Source organism: Coffea eugenioides, chromosome 2, assembly GCF_003713205.1.
Source record: "Coffea eugenioides isolate CCC68of chromosome 2, Ceug_1.0, whole genome shotgun sequence".
Classification (NCBI taxonomy): domain Eukaryota; kingdom Viridiplantae; phylum Streptophyta; class Magnoliopsida; order Gentianales; family Rubiaceae; genus Coffea; species Coffea eugenioides.
Window position 1 is genome coordinate 3,313,480 of NC_040036.1, and position 22,670 is coordinate 3,336,149.

At 38.3% G+C, this 22,670-nt stretch overlaps 3 protein-coding genes and 1 long non-coding RNA gene across 5 annotated transcripts; 1 reads left to right on the plus strand and 3 right to left on the minus strand.

Moving 5' to 3' along the window:
- The first annotated feature begins 2,897 nt into the window (after positions 1-2,897).
- LOC113760857 (alpha-L-fucosidase 1-like) lies at positions 2,898-5,479 on the plus strand. Its single transcript, XM_027303590.1, has 3 exons — positions 2,898-3,549; positions 3,650-3,889; positions 4,665-5,479. Exons 1-3 carry the CDS (start codon positions 2,975-2,977, stop codon positions 5,374-5,376), a joined length of 1,527 nt encoding a protein of 508 aa, XP_027159391.1. The 5' UTR covers positions 2,898-2,974; the 3' UTR covers positions 5,377-5,479.
- An 895-nt stretch (positions 5,480-6,374) lies between these two features.
- On the minus strand, positions 6,375-10,064 carry LOC113762309. The gene is made up of 3 exons (XM_027305698.1): positions 8,815-10,064; positions 8,527-8,675; positions 6,375-6,928 (listed from the first exon to the last, which is right to left on the minus strand). The coding sequence occupies exons 1-3, from the start codon at positions 9,757-9,759 to the stop codon at positions 6,679-6,681; spliced, it is 1,344 nt and encodes a 447-aa protein (XP_027161499.1). The 5' UTR covers positions 9,760-10,064; the 3' UTR covers positions 6,375-6,678.
- A 769-nt stretch (positions 10,065-10,833) lies between these two features.
- On the minus strand, positions 10,834-15,789 carry LOC113760126 (DEAD-box ATP-dependent RNA helicase 7). Its single transcript, XM_027302697.1, has 14 exons — positions 15,143-15,789; positions 14,795-14,929; positions 14,548-14,688; positions 14,344-14,455; positions 14,163-14,233; positions 13,820-13,974; positions 13,610-13,721; positions 13,137-13,238; positions 12,990-13,050; positions 12,738-12,906; positions 12,562-12,658; positions 12,373-12,467; positions 11,668-11,801; positions 10,834-11,421 (listed from the first exon to the last, which is right to left on the minus strand). Exons 1-14 carry the CDS (start codon positions 15,668-15,670, stop codon positions 11,171-11,173), a joined length of 2,163 nt encoding a protein of 720 aa, XP_027158498.1. The 5' UTR covers positions 15,671-15,789; the 3' UTR covers positions 10,834-11,170.
- A 3,153-nt stretch (positions 15,790-18,942) lies between these two features.
- Positions 18,943-21,921, minus strand: LOC113760128. Of its 2 annotated transcripts, none has more exons than XR_003467027.1 (3): positions 21,832-21,921; positions 19,614-19,758; positions 18,943-19,263 (listed from the first exon to the last, which is right to left on the minus strand). It is a non-coding gene; the product is annotated as an uncharacterized LOC113760128 (long non-coding RNA). The 2 variants fall into 2 exon arrangements; XR_003467028.1 differs by having other exon boundaries at positions 21,506-21,921.
- Between the last annotated feature and the right edge of the window lie 749 nt (positions 21,922-22,670).

A 22,670-nucleotide genomic window follows, 5' to 3' on the forward strand; every position in this document is an offset into this window, starting at 1 on the left:
GCCGAATAAGGGTTTTTCAGCGGATGATGGGTCTGCCACTTGCTCGGTTTTATGTTACAGGAGAGGCTGTCGGCCAAAACAATCGAAGGGCGCATTACTATTACTATTTCAACCACCAAACTTCCGCCCAGCGACTATAAAAAAGGGATTAAATCATTATTTAGACTGTAGATCGGGAGTTCGAACTCCCTTACAATGAAAAATTTTGAAACGAGATGTCAGAACACCCCCTTTAGTTTAGTTTTAGTCCCTTACGCAACCTTATCAATGCTAGAATAGGATAGATTAAATTTACCTACAAATATTCTTACAAATGTTAGAATAGAATAGATTAAGCTTACTTACAAATATTATTTGTTGTTGGAAAAAAGTATTAGTATTACCATCTCTCTCTTGGATTTGACAAATTTTATGTCCTCGTAATGCCCATTTAATAGGTCGACCATTAAGTTTTACGTGAACAGTGATTGCATGCGCAAAGATTCGATCGGGTGAACCGTGCTAACTGCCCAATTCTGGTTTATTTTGGTTCTGGGCCTCCTGGCTGCTCAAAACATAACGGGGTTCCAAACGGCCCAGAATCCAAAAACGGATGCGTTCGATCTATTTATGTTTGCCTTTGGGGCATTTTGGACGCCAAGCCCGTTAGACTCGGAGTGGTGAGTATCTGTTGGGCTGGGCCACTTGCTATGCCCTTAAAGATGTGTCCTTATTCTGCTGTCCTCCTACCCCTTTTTTCTTTGGTCAGGATACTTTGCCCTTACTTGTTTTATGTTGTTGTATCAGCTTCATCCTATCTCATGAGTTTTTGAAGAACTGTATAATACATTCTTTTCCTGATTAACTTTGCTCAAGTGTACTTCAGTTCAATACGTGTACATTTTTTCCAATTGTGATAAGAGTTGGGATTTAATATGTTGATACTTAAAAAGAGTTTTGCAAGTAGCGGTCCCATTAACCTTTTTCAAGTGAAGCTCAAATTATTTAATGTCATTAATTCCAATTAATTAATGAAGGGTGCCCAAATTTCAAAAATTACTTGCAGGGTATCTTTCCCGATCAAGATTATTAATCTCGTTATAATTGCACGTGTTCTCAATGTACTTTTTTTTTTTTTTTTTTGTCAGCAACGATACATTTGTATAACCTACTATATCCTAATCTAGGGGGAGGGGGAGCCTAAGGAGGCTGTGGTAGGGGGCTAGTGGGTATACAGACCCAACTAGACCAAGGGAGTGATCTGGCACAACCCTTAGATTTTTTTGTCAATGTACTTGCAAATGGCATTATTATATCTTGACATCGTGTTAACAGCTTTTCTCTATTTGGCATTATTATATTTAATGCTGATAAATCCTAGACATGTTTGGCTGGCTGCATCTGCAAAAAGAATGTACTTGTATATGACTGAAGTTCGTCTTATGATTTCCTTGCTTGATCGCATTTGATGAAGAAATAGAAAATGTATTCCGATTGATTAAAGGAATTGAGGTGATCTATGAAAGGAAAACCCTAATACCTTTTTAAGCAGCCATGTGAATACTGAATTAATTAGTGATGATCAACATTGGCACAGTTAGCGTACGTGCAATAAAATGAGACTTGAAAAGATGATGGCATCGGAACTTAAAAAAAAGTTACAAACACTGTTTGGAAGAATGAAAAGATGAAATAGACGACGGTGATCAAGCTTTGTACTTAACACTTATTGGTCGCTTAATCCTGTTTATATTTGTTGCAAATGAGCGTAATATTGGAAGGATGTTTGAAGTAAAAGATTTGTGTGGCAGTGGAACCAAGAAAAAGATTTGTAAGTATTGATTGTAGTTTTCAAGCTTAAGATCTCAATAGCTGATGATGATTCTGTGATTTCTAGAGCGCATTGAAAGCGTTTATCTTGTCATCATTCAGGTAAATATTTGGTGCTTGCTCTAATTTCATCATGAGCTTCTTTCTTTCTTTCTTTCTTTTGGCTGGTCGTGCCAAGTCGTTGTCTCTTTTTTGAATATAAATGAAAAACAATTATTAAGATTCATCGAGCCTATAAGGGATAGATGATATTTATCATTTTCTTGGTTCCAACTTAATTACGTAGCCATATTTTCCTCCTGGTCTCTATTTGTGTAAAAATGCTACTACTATTTCTTTTTCCCAACTATATATATATATATATATATTATGTAACAATTTTCATTCCATAGACTTCAAAGCCAGCCTTCAATATGTAGCTAATCTGTTTCTTGCCAATATATATATGTATAGTGTGTGTGTGTGTGTCGCATAATCCGGAAATTAAAGTGATTCGTTCTCACGTCTCGCACCTAATTACTACTAATTACGCGCTGTATGTATATTTGATGATCAAGTTCATCACGTAACTTTCACTTGAAACTGTGATTTTATGTTGCTTAAGCTACCAACAGCCGAGGCAATGTAGCAGATGATACACTACTGACATTTGATTTACCATGGTTGGAACCCCATTATGAATATAGCATGACTACTACTCAAATGCGCAAACCCCAGAAGAAGAAGATATCCCGATGACAAGCTTCAAGACAAATCTCCCTGTTTCTCTCTGTGTCAAACGAAATTGGCCAGACAAGTACGACACGACCGGCCATAACCTAGTCGAGCGAGTACATACTCAGATCAGGGACAAACCGTCTATGATTGAGATAAGGTAACCCCGTGAAAACAATAATTGCAATTTGTAGCTTCAAAATTAAACAGGAAGAAGAAGCACACGAACAATCCCATCGCAGCACATCTCTACATTAGCTTTCCTTCCAACCCTTTATTATTAAGTTTTTTTTTCTTTTTTTTTGGGGGAGAGAAAAGAGGGGGGGGAGGGGGGGGGTCTTTAACGCTCAAAGAATCTCTTCCTTCTCTTTACCAGTAATTACTAGTCCCCACCCCACCACTACAAAAAGATAAGGTGCGAACCGATTAAGAGATCACTCAGAAGCACATTATGGCTAACCCTTTTAACTACGACCACTACTGCTTTTCTTGCACGGTCTTATCACTGCTCATTTCGCTGCATGCGGCGGCTACCATTGCGAGCCAAGTGCAGGCGAATAGCGCAACAACTCCACCTCTTCCCATCCTTCCGCTGCCTTCCTATTCTCAACTGAAATGGCAGCAGAGAGAAATCATCATGTTTTTCCACTTTGGAGTCAACACATTCACGGACTCCGAGTGGGGCACCGGGCAAGAAAACCCGGCCATCTTCAATCCAACAGTCCTAGACGCCGCCCAGTGGGTTGATACGGCCGTTCAAGCTGGCGTTTCTCTGGTCATACTTACTGCTAAACATCACGATGGCTTTTGCTTATGGCCCTCTAAATACACCGATCATTCCGTCATCAGCAGCCCTTGGCGAAATGGCAAGGGGGACGTCGTTCAAGAGCTTGTCAATGCAGCCAACCCTCGCGGGGTGGACGTCGGATTGTACCTTTCTCCGTGGGATCGTCATGATCCAAGATACGGCAAGAATAAGGAGTACAACGAATACTACCTGGCTCAGCTACAAGAATTACTACGCAAGTGAGTCGATACGCTCGCTTTTTCAGAACTGTTTCGGTTTGATTTTTATGGGTTTATTTGTTTGATTATTATTATTGTTGTTGTGACTGGGCGATGACAGATACGGAAGTGTGAAGGAAATATGGTTTGACGGAGCCAAGGGTTCCAATGCACCAAACATGACGTATGATTTCGGCGACTGGTTTTCATTGGTGAGGGAACTGCAGAGCTCCATCAACATATTCTCGGATGCTGGTCCGGACGTCAGGTGGGTCGGAAATGAGCAAGGGTTCGCCGGAAGCACATGCTGGTCCACCATTAATCGAACTGCCTTATCAATTGGCAATGCTAGTATCGTCGGGTAAGTAAACTCTTACATGATAGCAGTTCCATCTAGCTATCTCCCTTTCATAAAAAAAAAAGAAAAAGAAAAAAGAAGCTAATTAATCTACGAGATTTAGAATCTTTAGAATCAAAGAGGCAGACCATCCATCTTTAACTTTGTTTCCAGCCAAATATTTGATGATTTTGTCAATAATGAATAACACTTGGAATTTAGTGCGAGACAATCATGCAGAGAATCTCCTTGTCTTTTCTCTATTCTAGATGATGAGTTATTGACAAGGTAAACATGTCCAGTATCTTGACCTTTACATTACGATTGAAAAAAAGTATTCTTAAATTCTCGCTCAGATTATTATTATTATTATTTGTAGGTGTTATTATTATTAATATTATGATATTATTTGTACAAAACCAAAACATTTCTGTTGATGCCATCAACAGAAATGAATAGTAATATTTCTAGCTTGCAGTCAAAACATCATGGATTTTAACCCATAACTTTAAACATTAATGTTATTCATGATTAACGGCATTATTTTTCTTATCCTGCACAATCAATAATCCAGTCTTAGCCATTAATCACTGTTATACAATCAGTAAACATCAGAAGAATTGACATTGACAGTGCGAACACGGCACTAGAAAATAAGAAGATAAGAAGATGCCGGGACTGGGGAGTAACATTTACGATAAAAGTAACGTAAGATCCACAAAAGAAAAAAGATACATTTTTTTTTTTTTTTCCAAATCGAATCGAATAATGCTTATTTTTCGATAATAAAATGGTGCAGTTATCTCAACACCGGCGATCCCAAAGGCACCGACTGGCTACCTCCCGAGTGCGACGTCTCAATTCGAACCGGGTGGTTTTGGCATAAATCCCAATCCCCCAAGCCACTCCACCAACTCCTTCAAATTTACTACAATTCCGTCGGAAGAAATTGCGTCTTACTCCTTAACGTGCCCCCTAATCCCACAGGCCTCATTTCCGAAAGCGACATCCTGAGGCTCAGAGAATTTAGAGAAGCAGTTGACACCGTATTCTCCTCCAATCTGGCTGAAAATTGTTCCGTTACTGCCAGCAGCCAACGAGGAGGTAAAGGAGGCGGTTTTGGCCCAGAAAACGTCGTGGACGGGGACCACCTGTGGACGTACTGGGCCCCCAGTGACGACGACGACGACAAAGAACATCACTGGATAGAATTCAGAGCCTCCGACGGACCGCTGAGATTCAATGTGGTTAGGATTCAGGAAGCGATCGGGTTGGGGCAGAGGATCCGACAGCACGAAGTGTACGCGGATGGGAAGAGGATTGCCAGCGGAACGACGGTGGGCCACAAGAGGCTGCACAGGCTGGAAAAGGGTGTGGTGCACGCTCTCAGCGTAAAGATAAAAATCACGGGATCACGGGCAACACCCTTGCTATCCTCTGTGGGTCTGCATTTCGATCCCTTTTGGCACCCAAATCCAAATGGCAAGCCTCCATCCAAATTCGTCCATTAGTAAGAAAAAGATATGTCGTCTGTGCGAAGAGGCCGCTGAAACCTCTGTTTTAACTGCGGGCGGACCTTATGATGGGTGGATGGATGGATGCATCCATTATCTCTGTGTACCGGGCCTTTTGGCCTCCATCCAAATAATTATTAGTATATACGAGGGTTCCGTTCTATGATGAATTATGTGTTGTAAAATGACGGAAGGGGCAAACAATTGCTTTCGACACACACCTATAATCATCGTTACAAGGACTAAAGCAAAACAATCCCGTGGGAATCCAGGAGCCTGTCATCCAGGCTTTGTACTCTCCAACCGCAATATTTGATACAAACAGATTCATGCATGCTGTTATCGAATGTATTATACAAGTTCTTACAACAACATTGACGGCGCCCTTGCCATCAAAAATCCGAACACATTCCTCAACCCGTTGTTGAACTAGAGGGGTCAAAGTATTACAGTAAATCACAGAATTCTAAAGCGGCTTTGTGTTGAAATTGAAACATGTGCATATAAAGCTTTTGTAGCCACTCACCAGTCTCCATTCACCAATAACTTGTCTGAACTGTACGCTTGTGAGCCGCTGCAGCTTACTATGCTTGTATTGTACCCCCCCCCCAAACTGCACCTACTGCTGCCTGCCACCGCAACGATGACATGCAGTAGCGAGTTCGCACAACCGATTGATGACACGGACTTGGACAAATTTCATGCTGATGAGCAAGAATTTTTCACTGGCGGCTTTGGCCGTCTTGTTCTTCAACATCTTGTCGTCCACTTTTTAGCTGAATTCTTCGTTCCTATGTGCATAACCATTTGGCATATACTCATAACAGGGAAAAAAAAAAAAAAAAGGGAGAATGATTGTGGAGATCTCACCAAACTAAATAAATAAATAAGAGCAACACGTCACCCCCATTTCACTGATATTCTGGTTCTGTCATAGCTGACAAAAAGGCAACGACCTTTTGCAATTCTGTGAATTTTACTGGGGCTTTGTTCAATTCTGCCATGAAGCATGTCCTCCTCATTTAGGAGTCATTACTATTAACAAAGATACGTCAGTCACACGGACACCTTTTCCTCTTCTGAACATTTTTCTGTTTCTGTGAGTAAATTGGAACAAGTACAAAATTCACCGAAGGATTTCGAATATGAAGGGAAATAGGAAAAAAAAAAAAAACATAAAGATAATCAATAAACAGTTCTTGATGATTCTCAAAGTTTCATCAGCAAGTGGGAGATGCCAAGCAATCAAGTTACCCACAGTTGACAATGTGAAACTGCAACACGTAAATGTCTTGGCCCTTATAGAAAACCCTCGATACCTCGTCCTGCTTGTACTTCTCTATATATGAGCAAGGCTTCTTCCATAACTTTTGCTTGAGCCAATAACTGAGCTCTCTTTTTTCCTGACGGGTGAGTAGAAAGATAATCCCGTAGTGCTGATTCACCCGTTACTTTACCCAGCTTCTCAAACACCCTGGGAGCCACTCGAGGATCATACCCTGCCGAAGCCATTAAAAGTAGACCAATGTAATCTGCTTCCATCTCCATCCTACAAGGGAACGTAAATGTAAGTGACAACAAGTTGTACAAGGTTATCAAAGGCAAGAAATGAAAATACAAACCTGGCAGATTAATCAGCAAGTAATGCCTAGCCAATTAAAATTCAATCACAAGTTTGCATTATTTTGGTCACCAGTGGTGCAGCAATACTTCAGACTTCAGAGAGTAACCAAGACATAGACTGAATGCAGTTGTTAAGAAGTTTCTCCAGAGCTTTCAATATCTATAAGAATGAAGACACAATTGTTCTTCTTTCCTAGTGGTCCCAAGAAGTTTGAGCCATAAAACATATTCAAGTTAAGTTAGATACAGTCAAAATCTCTCAGTCAAAATCTCTCAATCACCTTTATCTGGTTCAAGAATCTCAAAGATTAAAGTACTTCTCTCCCATGCTATATACCCCGCCTCTCCCTCTCTGTTTGTTGCACTTGAACGCCATAAATATATAGAACATAACTCCATGCCTCCCAGTGCTTTTCCACTCTTCTCTTATACTTCTATGTGCCACACTTCGTTTTTCTGTATACAAGAAGGTTAGTCTTGGTCTCTTTTGTTTTACAATTTTATTAGAAATTGTTTGTGAATGAAGTCACATGCAGCAAGACTAACTTAAGGTAATGTGGCTCAACAACTGTGATAGATGAGGTACTCAATGAAGATCTAGATTAAAATGCACTATACAATGTCCTGTATTACTAAATAGTTTCCTGAACTCGTATCCTGCCAAATGAACTGATTACTGACAGGTTAATTCTGAAAATAGCTTGTTACCCATCTTCCAAAACAACAACTTACAAGAATATAGTCATATACAGATTATAACACAGTATTTAAAGGGAAAAATGGGTATAGCTAAACTGATAGCTGGCACGACAAGGCTCCCTCTATCAAACAATTCTAAGCATGTATAGGCAGGGAGAGTGAGAAAATACCCTGTTTCTTACTTTCCAAACATTTAGCATTCAGTATGAGCTAGTGGAAAGAAAGTACAGATTCAACATTTCTCCACAAACCTACTACATAGACCAATATAACTCTTAGTATTTGGAATGGCAGTCCAAAAGTAATCAATCTACAGAAATGGTTCTCATATATATCAGACAGCATTCCTAACAAAAACTGGAAAATCCTATGTTATTCCCAGGTACATAAATAGAGATAATAAGACGTGTGAGAGAAAGGAAAAAGCAAAGAGCACAGCAATAAGAATAGCAACCAAAGCATCACATTAACTGAAGCCAAAGGCTTGTCTCTAACAAGGTTTCAGTTGCAAGCCTAAGACATTTACATCTCAAAAGCATGGCACCTTTCAGTATCCATAATGCACGTAAGGATAGTATGTAAACAAGCAATCAAACATATAGCTCAAAAGGTCACCATCTGCAAAATCAAATTTTTAGGCACATATGTTGGCATCACTGATAGGGAGCTCTTGAATCTTAGGACAATGCAAAAAGTTATAGAGATATGACATGATGTGAGAACCCAGTGTCCTTAGCACAACAATAACGATGTTAGCAAATCAAACTTTGAAGCTCTTATATTAAAGAAAAGCTGCCATACAAATCGTACACATTAAACATTTACCTCCTTGAGAAAGGAAGCCGTAGGAAAAGATTAGACATTGTATTGACAACATCAGGCATGACAAATTGATATAAAATCAATTGCACAATCGCAAACCACAGGTTTTTAGTAATTCCTTCAGCAGCATGTCTAGCCACAGCATGAGCAACCTATCGAGCAAAAGGTTTCAGCTAATTCAGAACAACTTGATTAAATGTGCAAAGAGAAACAAAATTACAATTCATTAAATATGCCAAAAATACAAAATAATACTAATTGATTAAATGTGCGAAAAGCACGAAATTATACCTCATGTCCAAGTATAGTTGCAATCTCAGCATCAGTTCTAAAATGCTCAAGCAACCCCGTGAAAACTACAATCTTACCACCAGGCAAACAAAATGCATTCACAACAGGTTCATTAACCACCAAAACCTCCCAATTTAAACCCTCCAAATGTCCAGTTGCAGGTGACTTCCCCTTCTCTTGACCGCTCTTCCGGCTTTGTTGGACCCACTTATCATCAAGGATCTCATCCTCCCTGTTCCATTTCCCTTCAGTGGTAGACATATTATCACTCAATGCCATCAAGGTCTCATGTCCACTGTTCTCATCTGGCTCATATGCATGGTCAGATGCATAGCCAGGATCAGTCCACATGTGCTCCTTGCTCAGCCCTCGTTGCAGAGCCTCGATGAGGTCTTTTGCAATCAACCTCACTCTAACACTCTCCGGGTGGATGGGTGGCAGAATTTTCCCCTTGAACGCCTTTTTCATGTCCTGGAACTGATGCTCCCCAAGCTGTCTCTCAAGACCTTTGGACAAAAGCACAAAATGGGTTCTTTTGGTATAAGGAACAGTTTCCAAGTTACCAAAATAAACAGTAATCACCACCCCTGAACCCACCAAAATCACAATGAACACATTTCTTGGATTCTGAAACCATTTTTTGTACCCTCGGGGCCGAAAGTGATAAATTTGGTGCCGATCAACATAGTAATATCTTCTTGCCCCACCTAAAGAAGGGCGGCACTGATTTTGCTTGAGCCCCAATTGAAAACCTGAGTTTCTGAAAATTGGTGCACAAAGGCCAAATCCGTTAGCCCTGGATGTGTTACGGGTGGAAGTATAAGAAGCATACTGTGGCTGGTAGGGCTTTGGAAGGGAGTTTGTGATCGGGCTTTTGGGCACAATCTTAGTAGTGAAGGTCTTAAAGGCATCAACAACTAATTTAGATCTTCTGTACCATGCCATGGTGTCGCAAATTGCAATAAATGGGCATTAATCAGGTCACAAAATCATCTTCTGAGGGTTTTGTTGAGAACAAATTGAGAAACTCGGATATGAAGAGGGGAAGAAGAGAGAGAGAGGAATTGGAAGGTCAAAAATGGGAACTTGAGGGAAGGGCTTTAAAATTTAATATTTTGTGATGTTTTGGGACGTAAAAGAGTGGAGTGGGTGACCGTGGAGAATGATGCATTGAGGAAATCAGGGGGACGAGTCTGGAAGACTGGAACTGTGTATCGACCAGTTTGGATGTTGTCCCACGTCCGTAGGAGAAGCAACTAGTATAAAGCAGCGGGGAAAAGAAACGAAGAAAGAAACTCTTCTTGCTAGTAGTGCCCGGCAGCCGTAATATCCTACGTGCCTTTTTTGTAAAAAAAAAAAAATTATGGTCATTGTAATGTAAAGAAACTCTTTTAGAGCAGTATTATAAATTTATAAATAATCAACCATTCTCAATAACTCCAGTCCGTGCAAATTCAAGGAAAGGAGTAGTGTGCCTCCTCATTCGATCCTAGCACAGAAGTACCCATCTGAGTTTTTTCTGCAACAGCACAAGTTTAGAGTAAGAATTTGCAGTAAATGGCTTGTTAGAAGAATTTGCTCATATCAGTTTTCTCAGAACTTTTATTTTTCTTTATTATCCGAAACTGTTTGAAAGAAATTGGAAATTTTCTTCTTTTTTTTAATCAGTAGGCGAAAATTTCTTGGACATTTTAGCTGCATAGACCTTGCCAAGTTCTTCCTCCCGCGAGTACTACTACGCAATTTATCAATGATAAGTTTTCAGTGTATTATACATAATTACATAGCACTAGCGTCCGTTTCAGCGAAGGAAGTTTATTTGAGTACTGAATTTACTGTTCAGTTTTCTTTTCGTTAAACCGTGTGGCCATTCTGTGTAGCGCTCAGGTCAGTGCTCCTTAGATCCTCGTTTCCATCGACTTTTCTTCCCCGCTGCTAACGCTACACGGTCCATGATGATTAAGAGGAGGCACAAAAAAAAAGAGGAGCAGGAGGAAAAATTATCCAGCGCGTCCGACGTTTTTCAGCGAAAATAAAACATATCTCCCAAACAATCTAAGATGATTCGATAATTAATTGAAGATACACTGAGCTCTATCGCAGATTGAAGATACAAATCTCGCAGTTTCTGCAAAATCAAGGACCTAAGATGGGGAACCCAGCAAAACCCCCAAAACTCTATTGTAGAATTATCTACTGGGGAAAAAATGGGACATACATAAAAACCGAAACATACAGGCACGAGAAATGGGATGCACCTGCTAAAAAATTGTCAATTGAATTGCTTAATTAAGAAAACAGAATAACTCATAAAAACCACCACAAAATTTCAAGCTGCCATTTTGGCAAGAAAACTTCACCATTTACGGCTGTTATTTCTGAAACCTCCCCCACCGCTTGGACTTTTGGAGAACTGACCATTCCTCCTATCAGATGAACCGCCTCTTCCCCCTCTTCCCCCAGAGAACCGATTACCACCCCCCCTCCTATCAGAAAAGCCACCACGACCACCACTCCCAAATCTTGCACCTCTTACCTGGTCTCTGTCTTGCAACCGTGGCAATAACTTCACAACATCCAAGCTAACCCCACCAGCACCTTCCTGGCCTGCACCGCCACAAGTGGAGGAAAAATACTTTTTGAGTACAAAAACTAAATCAAGAAATACAAGTATTTCCATTTTTAGGAAGGCAATAGTTGCAATTTCAGTGACCCTCTGCCATTCATAGGTGTCAGAAATTTCATCTTATTAATTGAAAGATGAATCTTTGTCATGAATAATATTGCAAATCACCTCTAATATTTACCAAGACCACATTATTTCTATATCAAGGCGTAAAGAATGAAATGTACCCTTGAGAAACAAGTCCAGATCTTCAGCAGCCACATCAAACACGGCCCCTTTTCCATCAGCCGTTAAAGCAAGACCCTTAATTGACTCGACCTTTTCTTCAGGTAAGAACCTTCGCAGCACGCTGTAAGCAAAGCTGCCACAAGAAGACATCAAAAGGATTATTAAGGCAGAGAATGACACACATAAAAAAGCACAAACAATTGCTCAAAAACTCCACTCTATATCATGCCTACATGCAGAACACTAGGATGCAGTTTCTAAGTTTTGGACCATAGTCCAATACCTTTTTTGTTTTTGAGGCAAAGCGAAAGCAAAAGTAACACAGTATTAGCTAAAATTCAAGACTCATCCCATGTTAACATGCATTACAATCGGCATAAGAAACTTTTATCTACAAAGAACAAGTTTCAATCTCCAACTTAAGAATCAAATCACTGCACATTATGTTGGCCAATTTAAAAATGGTACGCTCACAATCCAAAAACAAGTCAGCCAAAACCATCTAGCCCAAAATTGTTATCTGTATAATGTGGGAAAATGCAAAGTGTTTGTTTTCATATTCATTCCGAATTTGCTTTCTGGCAATAAGGGAAACTGAGAGAATAATAATCTCAAGGGGTTTTACATGCCAAGAAAAAACCAAGTCAGTCGAGCACAAGCAGCGGCACTATCAAGATTAAATCTAAAAGGATTCTAGTGCTTACGAGGGCGTGTAGATGGGCCTTCCACACTCCAGTAGTAACGTGACATGGTTTTCCATGGAAGTAAGAATTGAACGACTCTTGATCTCTGAATAACCCTGCCCAACATGTAAAACTGAATTCATCAGCTGCTGCACTATAAGAAATTGACGATATGTACCTAATATAATACAGAGAGAGAGAGAAACCTACAGCAGCCTTGGCAAGAGCTTTTGCAAGAAGTTCTACTGGGGATAAATTAGAGTTGTTCAGTAGCTCCTCTGCAGCAGCCTTAAATGCCGGAATGACGCTGCAATTTTACATTATATGCAAAAGTATAAGCTGGAGTAAAGTACTTTAAAACAAACTTGAATGAGTAGTATATGAACCTGTCAGAGATTTGGGAAATTTTTTCTGCAGCTTCTGCACCAGCTGCTTCAGCAATATCAGCTGGCTGTGGAGCAGATACATGTTCAAACTTCACACCACATTCTCTTTCTATCTTAGAAATGTTTGATCTCCTAGGATCATAAAGCATTACAGCAACACCAGTGTTCCCTGAAGAAAGAGGCAAGACGATCAATAGGCATTCAACATTTCAAACATCCAAAGTCACTGATATCCAAGGATCCACAACTCACCCGCTCTGCCTGTACGTCCAGAACGATGGATATATGCTTCTACATCTCGTGGGGGCTCACACTGCAAAATTAAACATCACTGCATACAATAAGTAACAAGGTTTTACAATCAAGAAATGCGAGATATTTGGAATAGTAAAGACAAACCTGGATTATCAACTGGACATTGTCAATGTCCAATCCACGTGCTGCCACATTTGTGGCCACTAATGTGGTGAACTTTCCGGATCTGAAGCCACTGAGTGTAACCTGAATGCAAGGTGGTTTTCATCAGTCAAAAGCTGAAGACATCAACCTAAAAATCTAAACTTAGATTCAACCAATAGGAATATACGAGATTGTCCAAACATATGGTACAATATCTTATACTTGACACTAGAAAGTCAGCAGAAAGATAACAGTGAATTTTGTGTGCCAAAATGACTTATAACTCAGCATCATTTCCTATTGGCAAGAGTTGTGGCTCCTTAATTTACTGCTTTTCCTCCACCCAATTACAGTTTAATATAGAAGTATTCCCATAATCAGGAACTGGACTGAGAAATAAGGGGGCCAGAAAAAATAATCAACAGTATTGGAAACCTTTAATTTCATTTAGTTCCCAAAAGCGCACACTTTACCTCTCGCTGGGACTGCTGTATGTCACCATGCAAAGCACGTGCTCCTGGCAATAAGCCAGCAAGTTCAGAAGCTGAATCCTTTGTCTCAGTGAAAATAATAGTTTGACCTCCTCTGAATCAACAAAATCGTATGGTAATACATCAGGATGCACTTCATTAACTTCATGAACAGGCAAAACTTTTAGCAAAAGAATATTGACCAGAAAAAACCTGCTATAGCAATGAATAATGTCAGGAATAAGTTGGGCTCTTGCTGAAGTAGAGCAAGGCAGGACAATATGCCTGACACTTGCACTAGCCTTCATTTTCTCATTGCCAATTAGGTCTACAGTTTTCTTATCAGGTTTCAGGAACTTGGCTGCAATCTGAACATGCAAATCAAATGTCAGCCTTGTAGGAGTGTAGGAGAAGTACAAAGGTAGGTTGCAAAACAGCATCTAGCAACAGAGAGCAGAACTTCTCTAATCCAGAAAAAAAGCTAAAAATGATTTCCCGTTTTAAACTCTGATCTCAGTATGAAGATAGTGATACTGAGCAATAGAAAAGGACATACTTGCTTCACCCAATCAGGTAACGTGGCGCTAAAAAGGAGTGTTTGAACTTCGCTTGCACTTTCAACCTTGCCTTTGGAAGTTCAAAAGCAAAGTGTCATTGACAGTAGTAAAAAACAAAATACCAGCAAACTTAACAACTTCCAAGCATCTAAAAGAGAACTATTAAAATAATTTACATACCTAGAATAAACTCAACATCGTCAACAAAACCCATCTTCAGCATTTCATCAGCTTCATCAAGAACACGGAACCTCAATGAGCTCAAGTTGATATTCTCCCTCTCTATGTGATCCTGTAGCGTTCCCAAAGGCAAACAATCACTCGTCAGAACAACTCAAATTTCCGCAAACCTAGAAAAGATGATGTAGCAATAAAGCATGGTACCTTAACACGGCCAGTAGTGCCTACTACTATGTCAACCCCTCTTTTTAGTTGAATCTCTTGCTGTCTGTAAGGGGATTGCCCGTATATACAACAAGATGTCAGACCCAATGCTCCACCATACAGTTCAAAGTCAGTAAACACCTAACAAATGGGAGTAAAAGAGGAGGAAACAAGATAAGGCAACAGAATTTGGTGGAGGTGACCAAAATCCACAAAGGTTTTATAAGGAGAGTTCCCAGGATCATACCTGGCAGGCCAATTCCCTAGTGGGTAAAAGTACAAGAACACTAGGTGCCCTCCCGTATCCAGTCTTTCGTGCTGCTTTTGCAGGTCCATTTGTCAAGGACTCCAGTATAGGCAGCACAAAGGCCAACGTTTTACCCTATATTTAAAAACAAAAATTTCATCAGCCTAAATTAACAAATTTATCCAGAATAATTTCAAGAAAAACGAAGCTAGGAACAGTCCAAGACCCCACTTTTATTTTACCCATGCTATTCGGAAACATTCTCTCCAAGCTCATACAAGATTCTTGTGCAAATATTTATAATTAGTACTCAAAAAGGAATACTGCAAAATTACAAAGGGAATATACCTGACCAGTGCGAGCTCGACCGACCAAATCAGACCCATCCAAAACGGTATCAAAAGTCATGGCCTGAATCGGAAACAAATATTCAATTCCCTTTACTTTCAATGCCTCTCTCAACCTCTCCGATATCCTAAACTTCGTTAAAGCATTCGGATGCTCCTCTTTCACACTCTTCTCGTCATCATCTTCGTCTACCTCCGTTAACTTAGCCTTTTTCTTCATCAAATTCATCGGCTCCCCCAACTCCGAGCTCGTATCACTCCTCTCCTCTTCATTGACATTGTCACCGTCAATCACCGCCGCCTTTCGCTTCTTCTCCTTCTTCTTCTGCTTCTTCAGTTCTTCGGAATCAGAGTCCGAATTACTGATCTTGGTCTTTTTTGACTTCTTCTCTTTCTTAAATTTTTGCTCCATGGAAGAGTCCAATTCAGGGGATTTTTGAGCCTCGGCTTCGGCGTTTTTCGCTTTCTTCTTTTTCCTGTCTTTGGAAATCTCTGATGAACACTTTCCAGCAACGGCTAATGAAGGCATGACGTTACCTTAAGGCTTAAAGTATGGAAGTCTGTGTATCGGTAGGTGAGTTAGTGCGTGTTTTCTTGTTCTCCTGCTATCGAAGGTGAATTGCACTGGAACTGCAATTGCAGGAGAGCAGAAACACAAAAAAGAGGGAAGAAAACGTTCTAGGGTTTGAGAATTTATAGGCTGCGGCGGTGAGGCATCGGGACCGTTGGATTGTGGCTGTTTTTTCCAGCTTCATTCTACTGCTTAATTGCCGTTAGATCGCAACGCTAATTAGTTGCCAGCAGTGTATTTGTAGTAATTCTCCGGATCAAGAACGAAAATAAGCAGAAAATTAAAAAGGGTCAAAGCTTAATACCCGCAGCTGGTACTTGGGCCTTTGCGTAAGAATTTCGATGCCCCATAATTAAAAAAGCCCAAGTTGGCCTGACGTCATAAGCGTTGCAACAGCGCTACACATCATTACTTATTGGGCCATAATCAGATTTGGTCCAATTTGAAGCACATAGGGCAAAAAGAAAAAAAAGAAATAAAATAGGGTGGTTTGGTAATGTTTATGTTGGTCAAATTCTACTAACAAAATCCTAAAAGCAAGCATTTGTTAGAATTGTTCATGTTTTTATAACATAATAATAGAAACTTTTTAAAAAGAGGGGAAAATTATTGCATTTAATTTTGTTACGAGAATTGCATCTTCTACGGCTTTTGAAAAGCTAAACATGCATATTTATTCCCAAAGTTCTTGAAACTCCCATGCTCTAGGGATGCGTTTGATAAAATTGAAATTTGAATTTATTAAATTATTGAATTATTAAGTATTAAATTTAATACATTTGAGTGCATATCACATTCAGTAATAAGTGAATAGTTTATCACTTAATTTTAGAAGCAAGTTTTGTCTATAAAATTTAGTGTCATTTAATTACTTCAGATGTTTAATTTTTCGTTATCAAACAATCTGAATGTCTTAAGGCCTGAATTCATTAAATTTAAATATTGAAATGAATTATGAAACAGGATCTGAATTGGGACTTCTCGACTACAGCCTAGGTTCACTTCATAGAATCATATATGTCATATCGATAATTAATACGAGAAAACGATTTGTCAAAGCACTACTGGATTAATTATGCGAAGTAAAAGCTACACACCTATGGAGTTGAGTCTAAAAGAAAAATTAACTTGCCATGCCAGGCGTCCTTGTCGTTCACTTTTTTTTTTTTTTTTTTTTGTCGACACAGGAGTGTCCGGGTCAAGGCCCGAAGGCGTCCTTGTCGTTCACGTTCTAGGTATTAATACGTGAAAGTCTACACTCTACATGTGCATTTAAAATTGCCTCCCTCCGCCTCTCCCATAAACTGTTGTGGTGTCTCGCCCTTGTTCCTCCTAGGGCTGCAAACGAATCGAGCCGCTCGCGAGCCGCATCGAGCTCGAGTCGAGCTCGAGCCGGCTCGAGTCAAACTCAAGCTCGAGCTCGAGCTCAGAATATTAAGCTCATTAGCTTGCGAGCCGGCTCGCGAGCTTGGGTATATATATATTTTATTTTTATTTTTATTTTTATTTAATAATAAAATTACGTATATTATATATATATTTTTTTTATTTTTTATTTTCATAGTAAAATTACGTATATATCCTTAATATTTTATTATTTATTAAGAAAAAAATATTATTTTATTTATTTTTTTAAAAATAAAATAATTATTTTTTATTTTTTTTCGAACTCGAGCTCGGCTCGACTTAATTCTCGTCGAGCTCGAGCTCGAAATTTGCCGGCTCGTCGAGCTCGAGCTCGAGCACGAGCTTGGTAAAATTTAGTCGAGGCTCGGCTCGATTAGCTCAAAGCTCGACTCGGCTCGGCTCGTTTGCAGCCCTAAGTTCCTCCCGCCCATCGCCTTCCCCTCCGTGAGGTCCACAAGGAAAGGCACCACAATGTTCAGTGAAAGACCCATGGCCTCGTACTATTTTTTTTTTAGCGAATTTCGGAAACGGGAAACCCAATTTGTTTTAGTAGAACTTCCATGGATTGTAAAGCATTAGAGTTTGTTTTATGTGCATTCTGCAAAGAACCTGTGCTAAACTTTTTACTTGAACTTCAAGTGTACCTATTCACCTCTTTTATGCATGATATCCCTTTTTTTGCTACTAAATATATAATGGCGATTGTAATCCAATCGGAGACAAAATTAATTAATTAACATTATACATAACTATTTAATAGTTTAATTAGAAATTAATTATTTAGAATATATATATATATATATATATAATATGCGGGGGACGAGGTGGGGATGAGGCTGGGGACTCTGCCCCCATTTGAGGGAGAGAAAAATTCGCCCCACCCACCCTATTCCTTCCCCAGTAGCCCAAGTACCCGTCTCCATTAGCATTTCTACTAAAGGATTATTTAGACAAGATTAATTTTATAGACTTTGTTTCAATTCACTGTAATTTCGTAGGTTTTGTTTCAATTCACAAATTGTCAAATGGGATAGGAGGATCCAAATTTAGAATAACTATTAACAAAGCGTTAGAGCACCTCATGGTCTTACATAATTATATTCTACTCCTAAATTACCTTAGGGTGCGTTTGGTTTTACAGAATTGGAATTGAATTAGAATTGAAATTCTATAGAATTGGAATTCCAAATCATTGCAATTCTTTTGTTTGGAAAATGCATAGAATTGATATGGAATTTATTTGGAATTCCAAATTCTTTGTTTGCATGAGAGAAGAATTCATTAGGAATTAGAATTGTTTTCACCAAACATTTGCTTACATAAAATTTTTCTTTTTTTCTTTTTTATATAATAATTTCTTTTTTTCTTACATTTAGCTATTTTTTACTAAAAATTTAAAGGAAAAACCAATTTGTACCTTTAATAATTTATTTTTTCTCACTCTCATATCAATTTCTTTGGTGAGCATTTCCTTTAGCATGTTTTGATCCATTATCCCTTTTTGTGAAGAAATATTTCCCCATCTCAGCCGTGGTATTTTCAACTGTGTTTTGATATATTATAATAAAGCAAAATTCTTTCTTATTTCTAATACTTATGCAAAATTCAAAAAAGATTTCATCAATCATAATAGCTATGCACAACTAAAACTCAAACTCCTATATTAAGTACCAATGGCATGATAAAATATGAGAGAGGAAAAGTTGAAGCAATTTTTCACTCATGTGACAATAACTACAAAATCAAGAAGCAATATTTCATGAAAAAAAAGGTAAGAAAACAATCAGTTACAAATAAATCCTACATATGTGCAACAAAAACACTTGATCAAATGCTTCAACTGCATAAACCAAAAAGCTAAAAACTATCAGTTACAAATAAATCCTAACTCAAGAGGCCAACTGTATAAACCAATTTCTGCTTCTCCCGTTTCCACCCCTACTCCAACCGCCTCGTCTTGTTTCTGTCTCTGTTTTATGTTCTTCAGTAAATAAATAGAAACTTAAAAACAAAAAAAATTCCAGCCAAAACACATATCTCCAAATACCCCTTTGTTTGTTCATATCAATTCTTCACTTAGGTAGCTGCGCATTGAGCCGTAAGGATTGTTGATAGCCACGAATTGTATATGTTCAAGCATAACTCTGCAGATCAGAGGTCAAGAGAAAGTACTTCAATGAAGCAGCAGATACAACATAGGTATATTGCTGAGAGGTTTGATGTAATGATTGAGAAGATCATAGAGGAACATCAAGAGACAAGGACGAAGCGTCGGCATAACAATGATGCAAGTCAACAAATGAAGGATCTACTTGATATATTGCTCGACATATCTGAAGATGAAAGCTCAGACATAAGTCAACTGTTCTAATTAGTGTCAAAATTGAACCGTTATTACCAGGCTCAATAGTTGAAACATGAAAGCCAGAGATAGAGCTATAATTTTCACATCAAAAACCTATTCACAGCATTCTAAGTGCTTGAAAATAAATACCTTTATAAAACCACAGATACAAGGAAGACTGAAGTGACGATCTTCAGCCTTTAAGCATGCCCAACTTCATATCAGCCCACAACTTTGATATCAAGAAGAATGCACCGACTTCACTTAAATGCAGGGCAAGGTTAAACAAGCCTTCCTGTAACATATTAGGAACAATCAAACACATTTAAATATACGCTAAGAGAGAGTGTGTGAGAGAATTTATGACAACATTAAATAGTCCAAAACAAACATTCATCACATTCCATGTCCATTGACGAGAATTTAGCAGCCTTGAGCTGATACATAAAATATTTTTCAGGCCCTGACAACAAGTTTTTCAACAGCCACTGCAGTATAGAACTAAAAATTCGCTCTGTCAAAGTAAATTTGTGATTCCTTCTATGATTCTAGATACTAAGTTAAGAAGAATAGAACTGGTTTTAAGAAGATTTTTTAATCTGACACTTGGTCATAACAGCCAACAGCCTTGGAGTGTGAACTGGAGACGTTATATACTTGATCATAACAGCCAACAGCCAACAAATTTATGCGTATTGGTGAAATAGATTTTGTTAATATAATACAAGTTTTAAAGAGATGAATTCTATCATATACGATAAAAGCAAAATTGATTTTTCATTTTCTTATGACTGCAGGAAGATAGTGTTACTGAAACGAACCTTCATTTTTTTTCACGCAAACTGTTTATGCTTTATTAGGATGTGTTAAAACTTTTGTGAATATGAAGACTACTTCCTCGGTAAGAAAGTGAGTTCCAATTTGTTAGCTACTACTAAGAGCAAAGAATATGCAGTCTAAAAGGTTTAAGCTATGTTGATCTTTAAGTAAAGCATTGTTCACCTTTTTTTCTTAATATACATTTCAGCAGCCATTGGCCAGGAAAGTTGATAATTAAGCTCTAAGGCTCAGAGAACTAAATTCAACACTCCCTCATTTTCTCTCCTCTATCTCACACAACACACACACAAGAGAGAATTAATGGAGCAGATCCAACATTTCAGTTATGAGCATCCCTTGATATTGAGCAAACTCAAAGACGATGAATTCTCTGATGAGAAAATTAGTTGTTGCAGAGGCTGTTCACTTAAAATTTTGCCAGGATCAACCTTTTATTCATCAATATCTAGGTATGTTCTTCATATTACACACCATCCACCAGAAGAAACAAAAGGGATCACAAAATTCCATTCAAATACAGATCAACCAGAATTTCATTCAACAATTTACTTGTCTAAAGACAAAACAACACCAAAAATTCAACAAGAAAACACTAACAAAAAGGTTCCCTTTTCATATCATGATTAATCCTTTCAACTTTTACAGTATGAGCTCTCCAATTTTCATCAAAGTTCAAGGGAAAATAATCAATCAAGTGACAGTGGACAATCAGAGCAACAATGGAATACAAAAGTTAGTCTATGCCTATCTTCAACTCCTATCCTCCTCAATGTACTATCGACAAGAAGAAACCAAAATACAGAGAGCTCAGAATTCACCACGATCAGGGGCAGGACAATTTCCATCAACTTTTTTCTTCTCAAGTTTCATGAAAGTTGTTTACTTCTAATCAAAGTTGATTTTTCCAAAAGCCTCAGAATCAATAAAAAAATGTCCAAGTTCCTAATAAGTACTCTCAAATCCTATGAGTCAGGCATTATCCCGAATGGGTTCCAAGACAAATTTTGACTAATTAACTAAAACTCAAACAAACAAGAAAATGGAAACCAAATACCAACTTGTTCTTTTGTTCTCATAACATCGTAAATTACAAGCTTAAAATAATAATAATAATCGCATAGAATCAATCAATACCACAAATTATCAAAAAAATACCTTAAAAAAATAATGTTTAATAGAAAAAAATAAAATTATGAAGTTACCTTTATATACTCTAATTCTATCTGAAAAATCTGGAATAGTAGGGAGTAAATTACAAAGCCATGTCGTTCTCGCCTGATGCTAGGGAGAGACTGCTAATAATAGAGACTATTCCTCGTTCTCTCCTGAACAAGTATCAGCTTCAAGGAAATAACGAAGAAGTTGGGCACTTTTGTTTGTCCTTGGACGCTAAGATGGAATTGATCAATGAATTTTGCCAAATTGGTAATGAAATTTCATTCTTCACTCATCGAATCAATTCTCAACTCATTCACTGGAAGGGAAGGGGAAGGCTGACAGATACTAATTAAAACCCCATAATTTCAACCTGTGTTATGCAGTGGCCAGCCCAAGTGGAGGAGGCGGCGGCAGGAATGCTCCAACAGAGCATTAGATATGGCGATCGATAATGGGAAGAGAAGAGAGACGTTTGAGTTTTTTCCATCAATTTTATAGTTGACCCATTTTTTAGATTTTACCCGTAAAAGACCCGCGTATTGACTCGATTTAAGAGTTCAAGCGTGGAATTGGAATTGGAATTCTTTGGTCCAGCCAAAGAATTGGAACTACGGAATTCGATGGATTTAGAATTGCAATTCAATTCTAATTCTATAGGAAAAATAATACCCAAACACAAGAATTGAAATTGAGGTTTCAATTCCAATTCTATACTCCAATTCTATGGAGAACCAAACGTACCCCTTAAACTAATTTGAAATAACTTACATAAAACTATTAATTTTCCTCCAATATATATCCACTTTTCTCTCCTTGTTTTTTTTTATTTTTAAATTGTACAAAATATCTTAAATTATATGAGTAACCAATCATGATTGTGAGTAATTCATTGAATAATCATTTATCCACACAAATTTAGCTCATTAGATTTTCTACGTATTCACAATCAATTTTTTTTTTTAAAAAAGTTAGTTTTGATAGAAATACTAATATGTATAATTTTTTTTCTGCTAGTTACACAAACATCAAGAGGGCCTCACCAAACTAGCTAGATTAGAATAATTGTCGGCCAAATTCTTTCAAGCAATGTACAACATTAGTAACAACTTATGAATTACTACAGTCAGTGAATTTGTGACAAGGTGTAAAAAGCATATGTGAAATGGAGATGAGATGTAGATGCGCAGCGTTTCGATTTTTTGGATATCA